The 22,104-nt window shown below is 35.6% G+C and overlaps 1 protein-coding gene across 1 annotated transcript in view; it reads right to left on the bottom strand.

Moving 5' to 3' along the window:
* Window positions 1-22,104, bottom strand: part of SPEF2 (sperm flagellar 2) — a 65,233-nt gene that overhangs the window by 8,024 nt on the left and 35,105 nt on the right. Inside the window, 12 exon segments of the mRNA XM_074932681.1 lie at window positions 1,949-2,178; window positions 3,503-3,641; window positions 6,352-6,474; window positions 8,618-8,783; window positions 9,561-9,741; window positions 11,924-12,084; window positions 14,546-14,683; window positions 17,462-17,600; window positions 17,705-17,832; window positions 19,278-19,432; window positions 19,553-19,713; window positions 20,511-20,619. Of these exon segments, the coding sequence (XP_074788782.1) occupies window positions 1,949-2,178; window positions 3,503-3,641; window positions 6,352-6,474; window positions 8,618-8,783; window positions 9,561-9,741; window positions 11,924-12,084; window positions 14,546-14,683; window positions 17,462-17,600; window positions 17,705-17,832; window positions 19,278-19,432; window positions 19,553-19,713; window positions 20,511-20,619 (1,830 nt within the window).

Genomic DNA, 22,104 nt, shown 5'->3' with positions numbered 1-22,104 from the left:
CTTTAGACTTGCCCTATAGTCTATGCCTCATGTGCTCGTTTGTGTGGATTTCCATTATGAATGCTGTTAGAGGACTGTCCAGGTGAGTAACAATTAGAAAACTAAGATGTTTGGCAGCAAATCTAGATCTGTGTAGAGGTTCTCCAAGACAGGGATTAGTCTGTTTTTTGTCATCTTCTTCAGAGCTGCTGTCCAACATTTTCACTGTCAGGGTGCTGGGTGCCTTAGCGTTTTCCCATCTTTTGTTTAGTAAGAAACTACTAAGGAGGTATATATTTTCTATTGAACATTCAATTGAACACGGGAAAACAGAAGGATGGCAAAAATTGTCCTGATATTTTAGGAGATGAAGGATTTAACTCTTCCTGTGGAATTTCTATAATGAAGGAGAGTGCTTACCTTAGGAAATCTCAGATGTCATTTATGTGGTCTTAGAGTGTGTAAGAGAATAGGAGAAACTATTTTAAAGATGATTTGCACATCTTGTGCTTCCTATCCTAAATCTGCTATCCAAAAGAAGTAAATATCTTGACTTAATAATTATGAGACAGTTAAAGAATGTGGTTGTATGTTCTTTGGGACCTCATTTTAAACAATAATTCTTTACCATTGTTCCATTCACTTTTTTGGATAGCTGTGCAAGTCATCTTGGGTCATTTTAGTGAATATGTTATTATCAAAAGGACAATATTGTAGACAGATAAGATTTAATTTATCTTCTTGTAATTATTATAAATGTACAAGGAAAATAGTTGTTCTGTCTTAAGCATGTAAAGAATATTAGAGTTTGTATTAGACAAAATTTTAATTTTAATTATCTTAATGAATAAATGGCACATTAAACTGTTATCTGTGTTTCACCACTATGGCACTACCTAATGATTACAAATATGCAGATTTTTAGTTTCATGTGGCATTATATATGAAATACTACTAGCTAAATTAATCTCTGTAGAAGAGTTTGGAATGCTTACACACATACTCACACTCCTACACTATAGATAAGATGACATGCATCTCTCTAAAGGAAAATTGTAAACATCTTTCTGCCTAAAATGTGTTCATGCTCAAAGGGTAATTGGATTTTCTCCATAAATATAGACAAAAAGCATTTCTTAATAAAGAATTAAATTCAACTTCATCATGCCTTTGTGGCCTTATTAGATTGGGAAAGTTGGATCCAAAATTTTAAGTACATGTTCACACATCGTATTTCATGACCTTAATGGCAATCATACCAAAATTTAATTATAATATGGAACACTGGTAGTAATGAAACCCTTCACAAATATATGTTTAAACACTTCCCATCTCAGTTTAAAACTGCCTTACCTAAATTATTTTCTAACATTTATACAGCAGTAGGAAGTTTTGCAAGAAAGTCTTTTCAAGCATCCTAAACCTAAGGTTCCCATAATTAGAGGGTAGGCACACAGCAAATCCATACAAAGGAAAAAAAATACGTATCTGAATTAACACTGAAAACAACAGGGACACATTGACTTGGAGAATATAATGGTTAGTAGTTATAATAGGCCCTATACAATAGTTTCAAGAAAATACTGATTTCTTAAAAGATATGTTTTAAAATAATATAACTTCAGTGTTCACTGAGCCATGACAAGTTAAAGACTTGCATCTCTAAACAAAGTAAGCATGGTATGTAGCACTTTCAAACAGAGACACCTGTTACAGGAATATTAAGTACACGGCCTTGAGGATATAACGCCCGTAGCAAAGACATTACAAGTTTTCATGTGGTCTGGTTATTTCACATTTTCAATACTCTGCACTATGAGTTTACTTTTATATGTAGCAGGATCTTTAATTGTAGTATGATCTTTAACAATATAGGTAACTAATGTTCAGTAGCTCCCAGAAGTTACTTTAAATTTTAAGTAGGTTACTAACAGTCCTTCAGGAGTGAAAAGAAAAAAATTTTTCTTACCTTTAGGTGCCACCTGTAAAAATTGCTTATGAAGTGTAGTAAGTTGTGAAATAGTTAGAGTACTACTTCCAGAATTGTCTACATGTGGAACATGTGGTAAAGGAGCAGGGTCAGGAATCACTTTTACATCACCGTTGATGAAGAAATCTGTTTCTTCTAACGTAATTTCATATTGGATTTTGCTAGAACTCTCAATATGATGTCGTGCAACTTCAATCAGCTTTTCAACACTGTGACAGTGTAAATGCAGAAAACAAAGAGTACTTTTAATACACAATGTTAATAACTTAGCTTCAAATTTTAATGTGTTTACACTTTGAGAGCTTTCCTGAAGTAAGTTACAAACCTTCTGTGTGAATTCTGTACTCAGCAAAATCATTATGAAGTGTACTACTCCTCTGATAGCAAGAAATCTTTTGACTGTGGTAAGAAATTTATATAAAGGTATATCTAAGCCACAAAAGAGTCCTGATGGAAAATACAAAAGGATGATACTTTCTTTATTCCATAAATTTTGTAGGGGTGGAGCATACATGTTCCATCGGTAAACATCCTTTAGCCTATTTCAACGTCTTCTCCTCTGTCCCTAAATCCTAGATGTACAAAGCACTTTCTAAAGTAGCATTGTACAGGGGCATATGAACTCCTGTTTCAAGTGTAATGAGTATAATTTATACAGAAAAACACATCAGCTGTGTATAACATTCAACTAGACATAGGTTTGGCCTGGCACATCAGGTCAAAGGACATGATGTTCTATAAATATTGCATCTTTGGTAGCGCTTGGTGTCAAGAGATTAAATAAAACTGGCTGGAAGGCAGAGACTCAGCCTCTGAGTTACTGCCTGTTACAGCCTTCACATCCTACATTCATGTCTCTTGTCTTGGGCTTGCCCTGACATGGATCAACTAGCACTGCCCCAGGTATGCTTCAGAAGTTTGTACAGGCCAAAAACATTTTCCAAAAGGCAAAGTGAACCTTTCTTTTGGAGAGTAAAATCCTTTAATGATATGGAAACAAGACATTCTATGCCAGTTGGCCTAAGTGTCGTAGAGTGGTCCCAAGCACATTTTATTTACTAGGGCAGAAAAAATTTGAAGAAGGTTTTTTTTTAATGGACCCTGAAATAAATTTTAAAAATGTTATACATGGTGGTAATTACAGTAGGTGGAATTTTCCAGGATGTGTAAAGCACAGGAAAGAAAATAACCCTCAATCCAAAGTGACAGAAGCCACTGAAATGATATAGAGGTTCCTACTAAATGGAATAACTGGTTGTCTGCTGGTGCTCATAAATATGCTAAATATGTAGTCTAGAAAAACTGAACTGATAATTACCTCTACAGCTGCCAGAAGTATCTTCTAATCATCTAAGAAATTAGTTATTACCATACAGGTATTTAAGTTAAAATTAAATTCCAGTTCATTAAATTAAAGTATTATTTTCTACTTTCTTTTTTTTCAAATTATTTGATTCTGCATAAATAACTATCTTTACTAGTACAGTCTAGTTTGAAAAAAAAGGTTCCCACATAAAACTGGATATATATTACCTGGACATTTCTGCCAAGAACCTGGATCCAAGCCACTTTTCCATATCTTTATAAGCCTCTTCTGCTTTCATCGTTAGTTCTTCAACAAATGCTAAAGCTTTTTCTTTTATAAGTTCTAGTCGAGATTTTGCTGCTACCTCTGTTTAAACAATAATGTCAAAATAATTCTTACAAAATTTGAGGAAAATTCTCAGTCTTAAGCACCTAATGTTAACCTGTTTTTAGGGAGTAAAATATTTAATTTGTTACATTTTTTAAAAAATTATTTTTCAGAATCACCCCTGTTGCACTGTGTATTTTACAAAAGTGTGTCTTCTATGAGCATCAGAATTCGCAAGGTAGCAAATACCTTAATAAAATGATTATAGAGGTGCACTAGAGGTAAGTAGACAGTGACATCGAACTAAATTAACATTATATATCAACAGACCTACCTAGAAGCTTAATGATGTGAGTACCCTGTTATGGATAAATTTTAAAGAGAACACATCTAAATCATTATGTACGTTAATCAGAATAAAAGTTCGCTTTTCTGGCAAACTTCACTGGTTTTGCTTCAAGCTTCCTGCATATGACTATTTATACTCTAAAACTCAGGTTGCATTAGAGAAGTTTGATTAGTGAACACTAAAAAATAAATAACCTCTACCAAAATTATGCACAGAATACTTACACAAAACTTTTAAAAACATTGAGAATGTAATGATTTTTAGTTTTCAGAATAGGAAGAACTGAGAAAAAAAAAAAATCAGTCTCTCACTGAGAGGGTAATATTTAAAAAAAGGAGCTAAAAGGACAAGAAATGGGAAGAAAGTAAAAAGGATGCCAACTGGATGAAAAGACAGATAAGGTAATGCATTGAGACACTCATGAAAGAGGCATTGAAAGATACTCAAAGCCTTATAAAAGAAGAGTAAGAAAAGAGGACCAGTAGATAGAGATTATTTTTCAATCCTGAAGGCAAATTCAGTATTCAGCTTGATTTTTCTTCATATTTAACCTTCTGTACTGCAGAATCTTTTAAACATTTAATATTTTAGAGTAATTGGCACAGTGACTTCAAAGTTTAAGACTGTAAAATTATTTACATTATAATCCTTATTCTAGATGCTACTAATTTTTCAAAATACTTAGGTTTAGGGATGAAACTTTCTTTAAGCAACCAATGTAGAAAGATGGACCCTAGAAAATATAAGGCATGTCCTTTTAGTGTTATTTCTCAGTCACAGTAGAACGCAACTTTGCACACTTTCTGTTTTCAGCAAGAAAGAGTTGACGTTCAAAATTTTAAACATAGAATGGATCTGGGTCTCACAGAGGATTATTTTACCTGATGGCAAAGTTATAAGTGTAAAGGTTCTAAGCAACTGAAAGTACCTTAGAGGATGCTTTGTGGCTGTCTAGTCACCTTTCCTTAATACAGTTTAAGACTGCCTTATTTGTGATTTCTCTGCATTTTCCTTGAGTAGCTGCTATCAATATGTTACAAAGATAAGTGTATGACAAATTTTGTCTCCCTATATTTGCAGAAGCAGGTACTGCACAGTCCACTGATAAAGCTGCTCTCTTAACAGTAGCAGAGTAAAAGGCAAGGCACATTGATGCAACAAAGAAATGGAATATGAAATCATCATAAAAAACTCAGCAACTGTCCACAGCTAGTGACTTTGCTAGTGTTTGTGTATCTGGATAACCAAAACCACAAGCATCCAGTTACCACAGCTGCAAGTGAAACTATAATCCTCAAATGTACGAGCTATGTGCCTGTGCAGTTATGAGATATAGCTCAACATATTTCATCTCACATTCTTATCTTGGGGTTTTTTTTTGTTAAATATAAGATGAAAAAGAAGCAAATTCAAGAAAATAAAACATGTCAATGAACCCCTAAAATTTGTCTTCATATTACCGAGATCAAATTATTAACATTCCTCTCCTCATTATCCCAAAATATTAGACTATTTATTCCTAAACTGTTTTTCAATTAAACCATGTTGAAAGTGGTAGGTGTACAAGCATTTGGACCAGTATAGACCTAAAGAAGCGTTATGAATTTTTGTTTTGTTCATTAACTGCTCTTTGCCCTCTACTTTTCCTAATAAATATAAAAGCCTTCCAAGGGCTTGCCACCTGTGTCAAACAGGATCTCTAACAGCTAGGTACTATCTTCCCTTTAGTAAGAAAGAGGTCTTTTTTCATCTAGCCAAAACGCATCTTCGAAAAAAAAATTCCAGCCTATTTTCAGTTTGGGACTTCTGTTTTTCAGACATCTACTTTTGACTGAAATTGATCAATTAGCTTGGGAGTTATTGGGTAAGACAGTCAAAGAGACAGAACAACTGAAAAATACATAGTTTTTGGAACAGTCTGTCTGGAAAGGAGTCTGGAAGAACAAACAAAATCTGTGTCTTGCTGCTTGAATCCCATGTGGCTTGAGGAAGCGTGAATCAGAAGAGCACCAGTGAAATATAACTGCCAACAAATTCTTTCCCAGATCAAAACATTTCAAATACTGAATTCAATACTGAAGAGTGGCTAACCACCTACGTGAAACTTATTCTCTCATGATGAACACTTGCTTAGTCATGGAAAATTAAATGAAATGAAACAAGAAAGAACAAAAAAGAAGAATAAGAACAACATTTCTATTTTAAATATATTTACCACAAAATCACTGATGAGTACTACCCTAAAAAATTCCTGATTTCTCCAGACCCTTCTTTCTCTCCCCTCGTTTTTCTTACTTATCCACCCATCTTCCCTAGATTTTCTGGGTAGGTTTGACTATTACACCACCTAAATCAGGAATAACAATCATCCTCAATATAAGTAACCAAATAGTAACATACCCTCATGTTTCAAGGCACTGAAATATTCTTGCTTTATTTTAAGTGTCAGTTCTTGTTTCTTTAATTTTTCTGGTGTTATAGGAACTGGATTGACTTCAACCACAGATGCAGTAGAAGGTGGTCCTGCAGGAAAATAGATCTCTCACAGTTTTTGGACGTTGCTGGTAAGTTTGTGTATCCATACATAGTTACTCACAAAACAGGACATTATTTAAAATGGAAAATGGCACTTTCCATCTTACTTGATGTGACCATTTATGACAACATAGAGGTGGTTAGTTGTGTCTTATGTCAACAATAAATAATTAGATTTCTTCAAATGTCATTTACATTTACACTGCATAAAATTACTCCAGCATATATAACTTATTAAAATTGGTTAAATAACATGCTAAAATATATTTCTGCAGGGAAAATCATGACTGAGTAGGTGTGCCTCTTTTGTGATTCTAAATGGTCAAAATGTCCTCTTTGACCCTAAAATCTACCAATTTATCACAAGGAGCACACAAATAAACCCCTTTTGAGTGAGAACTGTTGCTTCTGAAGCAAATTTTTTTAGTAAACTGTAGTAAAAATGCTACGTTAGTAAATATCATTGGTTACCATCAATCATTGAAAATAATGCTATTTAAAAAATCAGAAAAAAAAAAAAAGAGAGCTATGTTATTTCATGTCTTTTTAAACCATTCTGTTAGCTGCTTTTGCAGCTTGTTTTAACTTACATATGTATGAACAAACATTCTAAAGGTATTTTATCATGGTTTTGAAGATTGCATGAAATTCTGCAGTCACAACACTTCTACTCAAAAGTATTATATTTGTAACTGCTTTGTCCTAGAAGAGCAGATGGAGCTGGTACAGAAAAAAATATTGATATCTGCATGATACACAAGGTCAGCATAAAGCAAATGGTCAAACCTAGAAGTGATAAAATTACATGTGGCAAATTGTATCACTCACTCACTAGCCTATAGCTGTATCCCAGGGTATTTTGTTACAGCAGCACTACAGTAACACTGTTTGGCATGAAACCAAACTTCAGTTACAAATACATCAGTTGATACTTCATCTTGTACCATGAGGAATGCACAGCTGAGTTCTAGCTGCAGATCTGTCACTTCATAGTTTTGTGATTTCATGCAAGCCATCCAGTGCCAGGTCTGAACAATAATTTACTTCCAAGAGGCAATCCACAAACCCCACCCTAACCACTTAGCATAAAATGGGTGATAACTGCTGATTTTTTATCACAAATCTTTTCCAGAAATCCGAAAAATTGCTAAAAATTCAGTCACTTTATGCATAGTAAGTATGCAGTTACAGCTTTCTCATTTGGAAACAGAGTACCTGAATTTCAGTCTACCCTCACACCCACAGGGCTTGAGCCCCTCTCTTGCTGAGTAGAATGCTTTTACAAAAGATATGAAGTTTAGGCTACTAGCCTTGCTTCCTGCTGCAGCTACAACATTTTGCAGAAAGAAGTGGAAGTTACTTAAACCACTACCTGCTCAAGGAAGTATTTATGAAAAAATTTATAAAAAGCATTGCGTGCCAGAATTCCTTCCAGCAGACTGGCTGAATTGCTAGGCTAAACAGATAGAGGGTTTTAGATCTGTTTCTCCTTTGAATTTTGTCTTCTCACCTGGTTGGAAAGATTCTTGCCAGGCCTGTGAGCAAGATCTATCTCAATGGGAGTCTGCTCTTTTTTAGCACTACATCTGCCATTAAATTTTATGTTCTTTGTTTACACCATGTTACAGTTATAGATAAAAACGATGGACCTTGATAGATCCCTGCTACTATATGGCTGATAAATTCATTCCAAAATACATTGTGGTATTGGATGATTTATCAATTTTATTCCAGTACTTTCATTTTCATATATGAAATATTTTAACATATGGCTGGAAAGTAGGCAGAATTGAACAGAATTTTATTTAATTTTATAACTAGTTCAAACTATTCAATTCCAAAACAGCACATGGAGAAAAATTAATATTTACTTTCTAAGTTCTATTTAGAATATTTATTCCTGCATAATAGTAATGGCAACACATATGATTAAATAAATGCAATTGCCATTCAAAAGCCTTTGCACTCCTTTATCACCACCAGATTTTCACATTGATATGTCACATTCGACATTGCAAAAGAGAAATTAAATCCAAATTAAATGTCTTGGCTTACTCATTTCTGTATTACAGACATATTTATATTTCAGTAATTTCAAGCACTGCTGAAACAAAGTCTGCATTTCAAATACCTTTCTTTTTGGTAGCTGATTTAGGAGAAAGCTTTTTGGCATCTTTGGCATCTTTCCCAGTAGCTTTGCCTGTCAGTGTCTGTGAAGATTTCATATCTTCTTTCAGTTCTAGCTGCTGACGTTCATTTCCTTCCTCCATTTCTTTAGACTCTATTTCAGCTGTTACCTTGACACCATAGTCATACATAGTAAAGCACATAGTATCAACCCTGCGCAACTACTGTTTTTAATAGTCTATATTTGCTGCAAGCATTTGCTGAGACATACACACATAAATAAAACAAATGAGATATTGTAATTATTTAAATTTATTACATTTTGATTATTTATCAAAAATAAAATTCTACAGCAAAAATGCAAGAAGGAGTGACAGTGGTTTTAATTCTTGTAACCTATTACATGTACTCTAGGAACAAGTGAGAAATGTAAGAATTAACAGTCCGCAAAGCAAGACTACAGTTACACTTTAAGGGTGCAGAAATTCACTTACTGTAAAATGATCAAAGAGAAAAGAAAAAGTGAACCTAGAAACCATCCATTTGAAATGCCCACCTAATTTATTATTAGCTAGAAGAATGTAACCATAGCTTCTGAAGCTGTGAAAGGTATGAGCAAACAGTGCATCACAGGATAAAATTTGTCCCTCTTCTCATGCTTCTGCTGAGGGATAAGGGAAGAGTTTATCATGGAAGAAGTAGATTATATAAAGAGTCAACATTCAAAGTATTTCTCTCAGTAATGTAATGAAAGTATCAGGTATAAACACATATTCCAACATTTTCCTCATAGAAACACAAACACATTCAATGACAATATCGGTGGTGGAGCAAGACACATGAAATTGAGATAAACAGTGCAAAGGCCGTGTGTTTAGGCTGCCTACTGAAAGGGAGGCTTTGACTGTCTGATTCAGACAGGTTTAAGTAAATAAAACATTTCTTACCATATTTGATACTGCTGTTACTGCTGCTTGCCATGTATCAGTAATAAGATTTTCATCTTTCCTAAAAGTGGCCACTTCATTTTCAGAATTCTCATCTTTAGCACTCTTCTGTGTTCCCTTGATTTTTGACTTGGTAATATTTATTTCTAGCGAAGGCAGTTTCCAAGAAACCAGAGGAATCCTTAAAAAGAAAAATATAAGGCACAATTCACACACCCCTTTATGAAAAGTGTTACTTTATAACTACATTGGAGAATATGCTGAGAATGTGAATGCTATTTTCAAAATTTGCCATAGCAACAGAAAAGGGATGAGCTTTCCTCATGACCAAAAGTAGAGAAATGTGTAGATCACAAGAAAACTGTCTAGTTTAACTACAGAAGCTAAGGAAAAATAGATGGCTAAAACTATGTCAAGTGACTACATGATCTGCTGATATTTTCCACATGGGCTAAAAGCATGGCCTCATTACTCAGTTTCTAAATGAACTGTAAGTATTTTTTAGAAGTAGATGTCATTATTGACAGCATTTTTGATATTATGAAATTATTTTATAGCATCCCTTACCTTTTAATATGGCATTCAGTTCTCTGCATCTTTGTAGACTGCTTTCACAGAATCAAAGAATCATCAAGGTTGGAAAAGACCATGAAGATCATCTAGTCCAAGCATTAACTAACGTTGACAGTTCCCAACCACACCAGATCCCTCAGGGCTATGTCAACACGACTCTTAAACACCTCCAGGGATGGGGACTCCACCACTGCCCTGGGCAGCCCACTGCAACACCTAACAACCGCTTCTGGAAAGAAATGCTTCCTAATATCCAGTCTAAACCTTCCCTGGCGCAACTCGAGGCCATTCCCTCTTGTCCTATCACTTGTTACTTGGTTAAAGAGACTCATCCCCAGCTCTCCGCAACCTCCTTTCAGGGAGCTGTAGAGGGTGATGAGGTCTCCCCTCAGCCTCCTCTTCTCCAGACTAAACACCCCCAGTTCCCTCAGCTGCTCCTTGTACGACCTGTGCTCCAGACCCTGCACCAGCTCCGTTGCCCTTCTCTGGACACGCTCGAGTCATTCAATGTCCTTTTTGTAGTGAGGGGCCCAAAACTGAACACAGGAATCGAGGTGCAGCCTCCCCAGTGCCGAGTACAGGGGTCAGATCCTTTCCCTGTCCCTGCTGGCCACGCTATTGCTGACACAAGCCAGGATGCCATTGGCCTTCTTGGCCCCCTGGGCACACTGCTGGCTCCTGTTCAGCCAGCTGTCAATCAACACCCCAGGTCCCTCTCTGACTGGCAGCTCTCCAGCCACTCCTCCCCAAGCCTGTAGCGCTGCTGGGGGTTGTTGTGGCCCAAGGGCAGCCCCCAGCATTTGGCCTTAGTGAAACTCCTCCAGTTGGGCTCAGCCCATGGCTCCAGCCTGTCCAGGTCTCTCTGCAGAGCCTCCCTACCCTCGAGCAGATCAACACTCCCACCCAACTGGGTGTCATCTGCAAACTGACTGAGGGTGCACTCGATCCCCTCGTCTAGATCATCAATAAAGATGTTAAACAGGAGTGGCCCCAAAACCGAGCCCTGGGGGACACCACTCGTGATTGGCTGCCAACTGGATTTAACTCCATTCACCACAACTCTTTGGGCCCGGCATCCAGACAGTTTTTTACCCAGCAAAGCCTGTGCCCATCCAAGCCATGAGCAGCCAGTTTCCCCAGGAGAATGCTGTGGGAAACGGTGTCAAATGCCTTACTAAAGTCAAGGTAGACAACATCCACAGCCTTTCCCTCATCCAACAAGCAGGTCGCCCTGTCATAGAAGGAGATCAGGTTTGTCAGGCAGGACCTGCCTTTCATGAACCCATGCTGACTGGGCCTGAGCATCTGGTTGTGCCGCACGTGTTGTGTGATGGTACTCAGGATGAGCTGCTCCATCAGCTTCCTGGCCACTGAAGTCAAGCTGACAGGCCTGTTGTAACCCACTTAATTATATTTGTTGGTGCTTATTTTAAACCTATTTAAGTTCCACAATAAAATCTAACTTAGTTATGTGAGGGTCATGCTGAAAACTGTCAGCAACACAAAGGGAAGTAGGAAACACTTCTACAGCAGATTTCTTTCTAAGGCAGCATTTAAAGTATTTTATAATTCAGGGATGCATTAGTGAAAATGAAATGGGCAAATCAGTAAAAAATCAGGGATAAATTAAACCTATGATTCAAGACTCATCAATTGACTGCAATCCCTATTTAAAAATTTTTATTTCCCCATCCATTGAAATCTAAGCACATATATTTCCACATACACCCACAAAGCTATCAGTGCATTGTATCTGTTGATATTTGTATAATTTAGTAATGCATTTCTACCTTCTTGATTTATTTTGATCTTCCTTCTCCTCTACACCAATAATATCTAACAATGGGATTCTAGTAAAATCTTGACAATCATCTGTTGGGATTTTTCCTTCCATTGCCCTGTAATAGTCATGAAGAAGTTTCTTTGTATCTTGGAAACGATCCAGTTCAACCTCAGAAAAAAGGACAGAAAAATTGCAATTCAAAACAGAAATTAACAAATTTATGCTACATTTTTAAATAGATGATAGCAGAGGAAATTGTAAATTCTAAGAGTTTGAGGGAGAGCAACAAACATAACCATATTTTAAAAAAAATTTATAGTGTATTCAGTGCATACGTCTACTGCACCTATAATGTCTTCACACTGGTATTTGTAAGGATTAATAAAAATTTTAGTTGTTAGAATAGGAAAAACTATATGCCATAAATAATGTTCGATGCATTAATTTTAATAACAATATATTTTGAGCTATATGTATTTCTATAGCAGCAAGTATACTAATACCAACAAATTATAGGCACCTTTTTGTTCAAAAGAAATAAAATGCTTAATAGCATAAAATAAGAAGGGTTAAGTGATTGAGAAAAATTTAAAATCCATACAGTTTTTCTGGACCAAAATCAACAGACTTTATACACCTAAGTGTCTTGAAGACTTTTGTGTGAATCATCCTGGAAGAAATCAAGTATGATTCAAAAAACATTTAACACCTGTCATGTTTTGATTTATTGATAGGGTATGGTGTTTCTAACTGACAAAACAGTACTAAATATTCATGGGAAAATGTACAAAACCACAGTCACAAAACAAAGGATAAAACCTTTGTGGTGTAAACCAGCACTTATCCATAAGTTAAGGAGAAAATATCTTCTGGTATACCAGTGTGTACACAGAAAGGTGGAAAGAAATCTGATAAACGGCATTTATACAAATCTATGTGTAAATACAGTAACAGAGCCACCTGGGGAATATATGTAATTTCCCACAGAAAAACCCACAGATGCAGAGCTCAAGACCAAAGAAGCCTATTTTTGGCTGCTTCTCAAACAAAGCCATAACATAAAGATATAATTATTATATTTTTAGTTCTGTAGTTTTAGCTTTAATTATTCATTTATTTTGGGGACTATATACTAACTAAAGAAAGTAAAAACTGTTTCCTTTGCATTTTTGTTTAGGAAAATAAAAGCTGTTAATACAAGTAAATGTAATACAGGTAGTTGTAATTTTAAATGGCTATTCTGCATATACACACAAGACAGATCAAACTAGATTCATAGTGAATCTCCTCTGGACTGCATCATACATGTCCATGAAATTCTGCTAGAAGTGAGTTAGGATTGCAAAGTCATATATGAATATAAAAGGAGAAAAATAAAAGATTTAAACTCAGCAATATTACTTTAATTTGGCTCCCTTATGCATATAATTCAAGATATATTTTTTAAATACTCCTATAAATATCCTAATTACAGGATGAATGTGTTTCAGTCAGTAGTTATTTGATATTTTGACCTCTCTCTTTAGCCAGTGGCCTTAAGTCTTTATTTAGGGCATTATTTAGACTCTGAAAAGACAGTTAATAATTTCCTTACTCTAGCAACTGACTACTTCACAAACTTTCCTAAATTACCTCAACATTCATATAAGAAAGTAATTCCCTTGTTTATTAAACATATAAAAATAACACATTTAAAGGGCAGGTAGCCTACCCTAAACTGTTTAGGCCTAATTTTTCAGCCAAATTAGCACCACATGACATGTGTTTAAAGCACTGTTTTCACTGAGTTCTTTAAAGTTGCCAAAACTTTCACAGAATGGTCACTCAGTTTATAGAAAAGTCTGCCTAGTCTAGTCTAGTCCAGTTTAGTTCAGCCCTAAACCAAATTTATGCACCTAGAACAGAAGTCACAGCGAAATCTTACTTTACTTCAGGAACTGAAATAATTAATGGTCAGGCTGAATGAGTAGAAAGGCTTAACGTTGGAGAGAGGAGAGACAACTAATTGAAGATGGTCTCTTGAAAACTTTAAAATCAGATGCTGGATTATGTTTGAATGGATTATCTCAAGAGCAACAAATGACACCACATTCTGTAGGTATCTACAGAATAGTATTTCAGTTTGTAGGTAAAATTTCAAGCCACGTTGGTGAAGTTAACAACTGAAATAATTTTGTGATATAGGGAATACAGGACAACCTTAGCAGCAAGTGGGTCTAGAATAGCAGTGAATTATGTACTTTGTAAAGTGAAAGCAGATGTCAGTATGATCACAGAAGAATAAACACCTCTAACATTCCTGTTACAAACTCAGACAATTCACTGGACTGATAAAATTGCAGAAAGTAGCACTATACACCACAGATTTTAAGTCAGAGGGGGGTAGACAATACCAATGGTGTTTTTCTTAACCTTTTCTGTCTGCCAAACAATTTCATATATGGAGTGACATCTACTTTTTGTCTCTTAATTTTCCAGATAAATTCCAGAGAAGCATGAATATTTGCTTATCTAATTCTCAATCCCTCACTTATTTGGAGCCAACCATATGAAATTTCTCTGAGACTGACTATCCTCCAAATCTAAGTCATTATCGTCTTCCATTGTAGACTCCATACTGGATCCATACCTGCATAAGTGAAAAGAAATGGTTCATTGCAATCCCACTATGATCTGGTAACCAGCCATCATTCATGATATCAGTACGTTCCTGCTCTGCTTCTTCCCTTCTGTTATCACAGATATCCCAGAGAAGATCTCTTAGATCCTAAAACACAAAATCAAATATGAGATATAACTATGAAAGAAAACTTGAATAGCTTTTTTAGATTTATTATTTTAAATTATATTTTTTGCATGTGCATAGGTAATTTTTCCATCTGGAGCTTTTTCTTTACTGATACAAATGTCAAAGCCTGGTCAGGAAGTCATGTGCTCACAGAAAGTAGCTTTATAAATGTGCCAGAGAGAAGAATACAAAGGTACGAGATGAATGTGTAGGCTGCCTTGCTTTCCTCAAGAGAGAAGACCTATCTAAGCTAGAGAAAGATGTGAGAATATGAATAGCTAAGCTCCCAACTGCACCAACAACTTTCCACTTGAATGGTTTACTAATTAATACAAGGAGAACACTAAGGGGATGCGCGATCTGAAAAATTCCAAGAAATTATGTTCAAGTTTTCTTCTAATTTTTATAGCTCCTTGCCATTTTTCTTTCATGTTCTTTATAACTAAGGGCTCTTCAACTACTGACTGTATCTAATAGCAGAACTATGTGGCTCACTGACAGCACTGAAGACCTACTAAGCATACAACATGCATGCAAACTCTCTGTTCCCCATTGCTGTCTCTGCCTGGAAACAGTGTGACAGACCTCTGTGTAATAAGGTGGCGAAAGAGAAGAGTGCTGTTCAATGCAGTGCTAAGGTAAGCTAAAATGAGCTGTCTCTCAGGCTCCAAGCAGTTCTACCTCACCTGACCTGTTTCTGTATAGAGAAAAGATGTTCCAGACTACCAGCCCTGCAATAAGGAGCTTAGGCTTCAGGTGATAAGTGATTCTATATTCATCCATTCTTGGTCTCAGAGCAGTATGTTGAGATCCTGTTTCTCTCCCCCCCATCCAAAGACTTCAGACAAATCCAGTTGTCCTCTGCTGGACAAGAGCCACAGGGAAGCTGACAAATGAGTAATACATAACACATCCAAGGTGAGGCTACCAGATATTCATGGTTGCCAATATTGTAGGATATACATGTAAGGATAAGCAACTGAATAAAATAAGCATACAACTTATCTGTTTTGCAGTGGTGTGTTGACCTTGGCTGGCTGCCAGGTGTCCACCAAGCTGATCTATTGCTCCCCCTCTTCACAGGACAGGGGGAGAAACAATGATGGAAAAGTTAGTGGGTCAAGATAATAATGGGAAGATTGTTCATTGCCATCATGTGCAAAACAGACTTGACTCAGGGAAATTAATTTATTGCCAACTAATAACAGAGCAGAATAGCGAGAAATAGAACAAAACTAAAACCACCTTTCTCCCACACTTCTTCCAGGTTCAACTTCACTCCTGATTCTTCTACCTCCTTTCTCCCAAATGATGCAGAGAGGATGGGGAATGAGGGGTTGTGGTGAGTTTATTATGCATTGCCTCTGCCACTCCTTCCTCCTCATGCTCTTCCCTGGCTCCAGAGACAGGTCCCTCTTGTGGGATACAGCCATTCATGAACTTCTCTCACATGGGTCCTTCCCATGGGCTGCATTTCTCCAAGAACTCCAGCGTGGGTCCCTTCTATGGGTGGAGTCCTTCAGGTTCATGCTGCTCCAGTTGGGTCCTCCATGGGCCACAGGTCGTGCCAGAACACCTGCTACTGTATGGGTTCCTCTCTACAGGCTGCAGTTCCTTCCAGGAGCCTGCTCTGGTGTGGGCTGTCCACAGGTTGCCTCTCCCTTCAGGGCATGTCCCCCTGCTCCAGCATGGGGGTCCTCCACAGGCTGCTGTGTTGCTATCTGTTTCACTGTGGTCCTCCATGTGCTACATCTGCAACACCATCATCTTCTCCACAGGCTGTAGGGGAATCTCTGCTCTGGCACCTGGAACACCCACTCCTCCTCCTTCTTCACTGACCTGGGGACTGAATAGTTGTTTCTCTCAAATTTTCTCACTCCTCTCTCACAGCTGCCACGCAGTGTTTTTTACCCTTTCTGAAATATGCTATCACAGAGGCACCACCACCATCACTGATCGGCTTAGCTTTGGCCAGCAGCAGGTTCGTCTTGGAGCCTTCTGACCGTGGCTCTGTTTGACATGGGGGCAGCTCCTGATGTCTTCTCAAAGAATCCATCTCAAAGAATCATCCATGATTCCACCACTGTTCCTTTCAACTAATAATGTTGCCAGCATTTTTTTCCCTGTTTTATGGGAGCACTTCCTGATATGATTTCAACCAAAAATCATGTCTGCTCTGAAATAGGAATCTAATCAATTCAAAGATAGTTCTACTTCCTGCCTAAGTTAAATCTGGCTCTGAACTTGTTAGGACCTTTAGTGTCATGGGTTTTCATGAAGAACTCTCAGGACGTGTATGACCTAGCAAAGAACTACCTGAGTCAAAACATTTTGAAGAAATTCTCTGTACTTTGTATGAATCAGTTTTAGAAAACATATATTACCATATATCATTTATGGAAAAAGTAAATGACTGCCAAGATTTGTCAGAATGTAACAGAAATGTCCAAATTTATGAGTAAAATCACTGAAAACGATAAAACATAAAAAAAAAAGAAAGCAGAGAAATATTTATTTTATAATGTGCCAGAATACCACAGTATAACCTAAAAAAAGAAGCAAGACACAAGAAAGATATGGCCAAAAAACAGAGAAACAATTGTGAAGAACACTTTATGTAGAAGAGGAAGTGAAACAGCTTAAGAGGAGTGGTAAAAAGGAAAAAAATGTAAATAATAGTATCATTCGTGGTACATCAAATTTGTATACAATGAAATAATACTTTAGGGTATATTACAACTTTTGCCATTTACTTACAGTAACTCTTTGGTGTAGTTCTGCCTTTGTTTCCTCATCTTCTCTCATGTCATCATCAACTGAATTAAAATCTGATTGCCACTGAGATACAAACTCCTGCTTAAGATCTGGATGCTTCAAACAATCTTGGAATTTTTTTCTGTAAATTACGGTAAAAATAATTTTGGTTTTAAAAGACATAGAATGCCAGAGGGAAAATACTAAATACGAGAATTAATGTAATAAGCTACTATTTCTACTCACCTAACATCTGCTAAGTAATCAATCACAGCATGCTGTTCATCCCTTAGACATCGAAGTATAGTTTTGATGGTACTCTTATATGTGTTTTCTACCATTTCCCAGTAAGGTACTAAAAAATCAGGTATCTCCTGTGAATTTTTTAAAAACATCAGAATTAATCAATATATTTCTTGGTAACCCATTTGGTTGTAGCATTAGCAAATATAAGAAAGGTTATTTATTGAAATCAAATTACTGAATTTTTCACTATGTACTTCTTTTGATTTACAACTGTGTGCAACTGATTACAGAGACTGTACCAACATACAGTTTATCATGTGCATTTCATTGGAAAAAGTGTCAGTACTCAAAATGAATGGGAAATTCCAGCAGAACACTCTAGTATCTGTAGTTCTGGATATATTCATAAACTAAGTGAAAATACTAAGTGAGTACTTAAGAATCAAAATTTGGTTTATGCTGTTTATGCTGGTAAAAATCTAAGCTGTCTAGTATTGCAAAAGTGACATTTGACTGACTGTCATTAAATGCAAAATAAAGCCCATGGACAAAGGAAACACATTTCTATGCAAGCTAATTGCAGTCATGAAGGCAAAACTGGTAAAGGAATTGCAGGAAAAAAACCCCAAAGCATCATTATGCACCCTTCAAATCTAAATTTCAAATACTGCATACTGTCCCAGCTCCCCATTTAAAAAAATTTACAGTTGAACTAGAACAGCCAGACAGAAGGACAAGAATCATAACGTATGAACAGCTCCACATGAGGATTTAAACAGATGATGACTGGATTGAAAAAGCAAGGCAACACTGAGCAAAATGAGGATGTAATAGATGCTCGTCACTTCTTAAATACCTTAAGAGAGTGATTATAAAATTATTATTCATTGTATCTCACAATAAAAGTAGAGTCATCAAATGACTCAAGTAAACAAAAGGTTTAAAGCAAAGAGACAGAAATACTTTTTCAGAAAGAGCCTAATTATACAGGCTATATCATGGAGATCAAAAAGTAAATTGCTTCAAAAAGAAGCAACTAGACATAATCACGGAAGAAAAATCTACCGAGAGCTACTAAACACAAATATGCAGATAAAAAGTCATCTCAGGAAACCCCTAAATTTCACATTATTGGAAAGTAGGAAGATATCTTTGGGGAAAATACGTTGGAAAAAAGTATCCCAGGAGAAATATCAGTGCACACACTCCCCATTCTTACATTCTTTCTACAAGATGCACAGTAAAGAAACTGACCTAGTAAGTCTATGTTAGTATTTCATAATATTAAAAAGTATTATTTTGGCATCCATGTGTTATTCTTCAACATTATGTGAAGAATTCAGAAAAATACAATGATCAAAATTTTAAAGTGTGTACCTTATTTTATATAGTTTAGTAGAAACTGTTATTTGTATTTTTCAATATTTATAATACAGTAGTAGTGTATCTTTCCTTGAAAAACACTGAAGAAAACAACATGCAATGAGACAAAATGTTTGGGTATAATATGCATAAAATACTGAGAAAAAGATATACTTCGGTATCTAAGACTTTTAATCACGAATGAATGTACCTTGGGAAGTGGTTCATCTACATAAATCCATTCATCTGATCCTGGTTCAATTGGTGGTGGTGCCACAGGAATGGGAGGGAGCAGATCTTGACTTGTAACCGGTAAAAGCTTTTTTTCTGATGATATTTCTTGAGCAGACCCTTATATATGAATGTATAATTAATACCTTCAAATATGTTTTAAATATCAATAGTTTTACATATTTATTATTAGTGTTAATTATAAATAACAAAGTCTTTTCTTACTGAATTGTAAGAAGTAAGAACAGGAAAACTTACTTCTATTCTGTTTTTTGTCAATTTCCTCCATTATAATTTCCTTCACTGTTTCACACACAAGACTTTCTTCTGTCTCTGCATTGACTTTCACTAGAATATTTTGATGGACTGAAAACCATTTCTCTAATTTTGGCCACGTGTCTAGAAAGCCTGAAATTCTACAAAAATCATATTAATGTATAAAAGTAAAACCTAACTAATGAAAAATAAAACATTTTCCTGAATTAATAAACAAAAGAAAAAGCAGACCATCTAATGTAATACTAAAACAAATCTAGGTAATATTTTTGGCAGAATACCCCACCCACACCAACCCTTCATTTTCAACATAGTAAAATTTTAAAAATCCTACTGCTAACTAGACTTCCATATTTCTTACTCTTTCTTATCACAAGCTAAACCTACTTTCTTATATCACAACAATAATAATAATCTCTGAAATAGTTGACAGTATCAAATATTTAGTAACAAAACTTGTTCTTAATTTTGCCCTTTATGCAAAGTTAAACATCTAATCAAAACCAATTGTTTTTTAGAAATGTAAAAGCAGAAAATACCATTTTAGAAAATCTGTCACTCAAATCAAGTGCATTTCACTCAAGGGCAGTCACATGATGTATGACATACTTCAGACATATGTATGCATAGATACATATACACACATATACGTATACATACAGTTCATGCAATATATATATATATATATATATATATGAAAAATAAATTCTCCTTGGAAGAATACTTTGGAAAAGCAAAGCACTTTAATTCTTATAATCTAGGATTATATATGTTGTGCAAAAATGAAAGTACCCTTTAAGCTCTACATTAGAGAAACTCCTAAGTAAATTCTGAACACTAGGCATATCAGTATTATATGGATCATATATGAGATTCAGATTAATGACATGCCTAAACATCTGGCTGAAGCAACTTTTTTGTACTTCATATAACATACCTATGTAGCACCTGGTCCCTGGCTAGGTCAATCTTCTCCTCTAGGATTTCAGCATCTGAACTTTGATTGTTGTCGTCCTGTTCAGTTTGAGATGACTTTGATTTATCTGCTGTGTGAAAAACAGCGTATATTTGGATATATTGAAAAAGGCAATTATAGAGGTGGTTATTAGCCCAAAGTAAGATCATTATTAAAAGAAAAATCTCAGTATTCCTTGATCTTATATTTCTTCATTTAAAAATTGGGTACCAAACTCCCTAAGAGAAAGGAAAACTCAAGAGAAAATAATAAAAATCTAAAATTAAGCTGGAAAGACAGAGTCTTGCCTCTTCCTCTGTTTAAATGCATAGCCAGTTATAGCACTAATATTTCCTGATGGATGCTTTGCAGTCACAGAAATCTCCAGTTGCAGAGAGGGAGCATTCCTGCAGGTGGACTATTACAGGTTTATCTATTCTAAAAGTTAAAAGGTATTTTCACAGTCTAATCTGAATCTTCCTCGAAGTAACTACTCCTTTTCACAACAATAGGCAGATATTCCACTGTATTTGAAGATGGTATTCTCTCTTTCTGAGTCTTCTAGAAATTAAAAAAACCCCTTTAACTAGTACAAATAAACCAATTTTTAATGGATTTTAGATTTTTTAATTTTTTGACTCTATCACATTACCTCTGATGAAATAAATTCTGTTTGGATTTATGAGATTATATACTTTATTATCACATTTTCAAAGTGTTTTGGCAATACAAAGTTTTTAAATGAATAAGAATTTCAAGTGTCTACATTTATCTTCACCACATTTTTAGCAGAAGCTCTAATGATTTTGCCTTAACCTCTTTCCTACCTATACATAGAAGTTAAAGGTAAAGGTGGTTTAATCCAAGCCATATACCATATACCATGTAAGTGCTGCAGTGAAAGCAACAGAGTAGAATTTCCTTGTAATTTGGACAATATGGGACATACTAATGAAAAGAACTTGTTTTACCAAGGTGAGCAAAGGCAATTAAAAATGTGTGCTCTAGAAGCAAAACAGCCCTCAAAAAGCTTTTGATGCCTTTGCCTTTGTTGGACAAAATCAACAATTTCTGATTGTTCACTGACTAACTGAAGACAAAACAAAGGTAATAATCTATAGGGAATGAATGCTGGCACATCCCTTTGTTTATAATTTCCTTCATCCCTTTCCAAATGTATCTCCTGGAGAAAAATACTATTTACACACAGTCATTTGTAATGAGGCATTTTTCTGAATGTGTTGTGTTTTTTCCAGCTGCTGTTTTATGTGGTATCTACACCAGCCATTTTGGTATCTCAGCTCCGGGGAAAATTCAGTATGAATAGAAACAAGCATATACACATGTACTTCCACATTTCTGATCTGCCTTTGACTGAAGCAAATAAAAGTATTTGAAATAATCTGGAAGCATTCAAGGTGATAATGCACAATTAATGAAAGTGATACTGTGAGATGAAGAGCACTTGTGCAGTAATACTATTTTTCTCCCATAAGTACAATTTATGTTTGGTAAATAATGTTTGGGATGAATGTGTTCCTTATACCTAGTCATGTACTTTTAGATAAAGTTAAAA

This window comes from Athene noctua, chromosome Z (assembly GCF_965140245.1).
Source record: "Athene noctua chromosome Z, bAthNoc1.hap1.1, whole genome shotgun sequence".
NCBI classification, from domain to species: Eukaryota; Metazoa; Chordata; class Aves; order Strigiformes; family Strigidae; genus Athene; species Athene noctua.
This window is presented reverse-complemented; position numbering and strand designations above follow the sequence as displayed.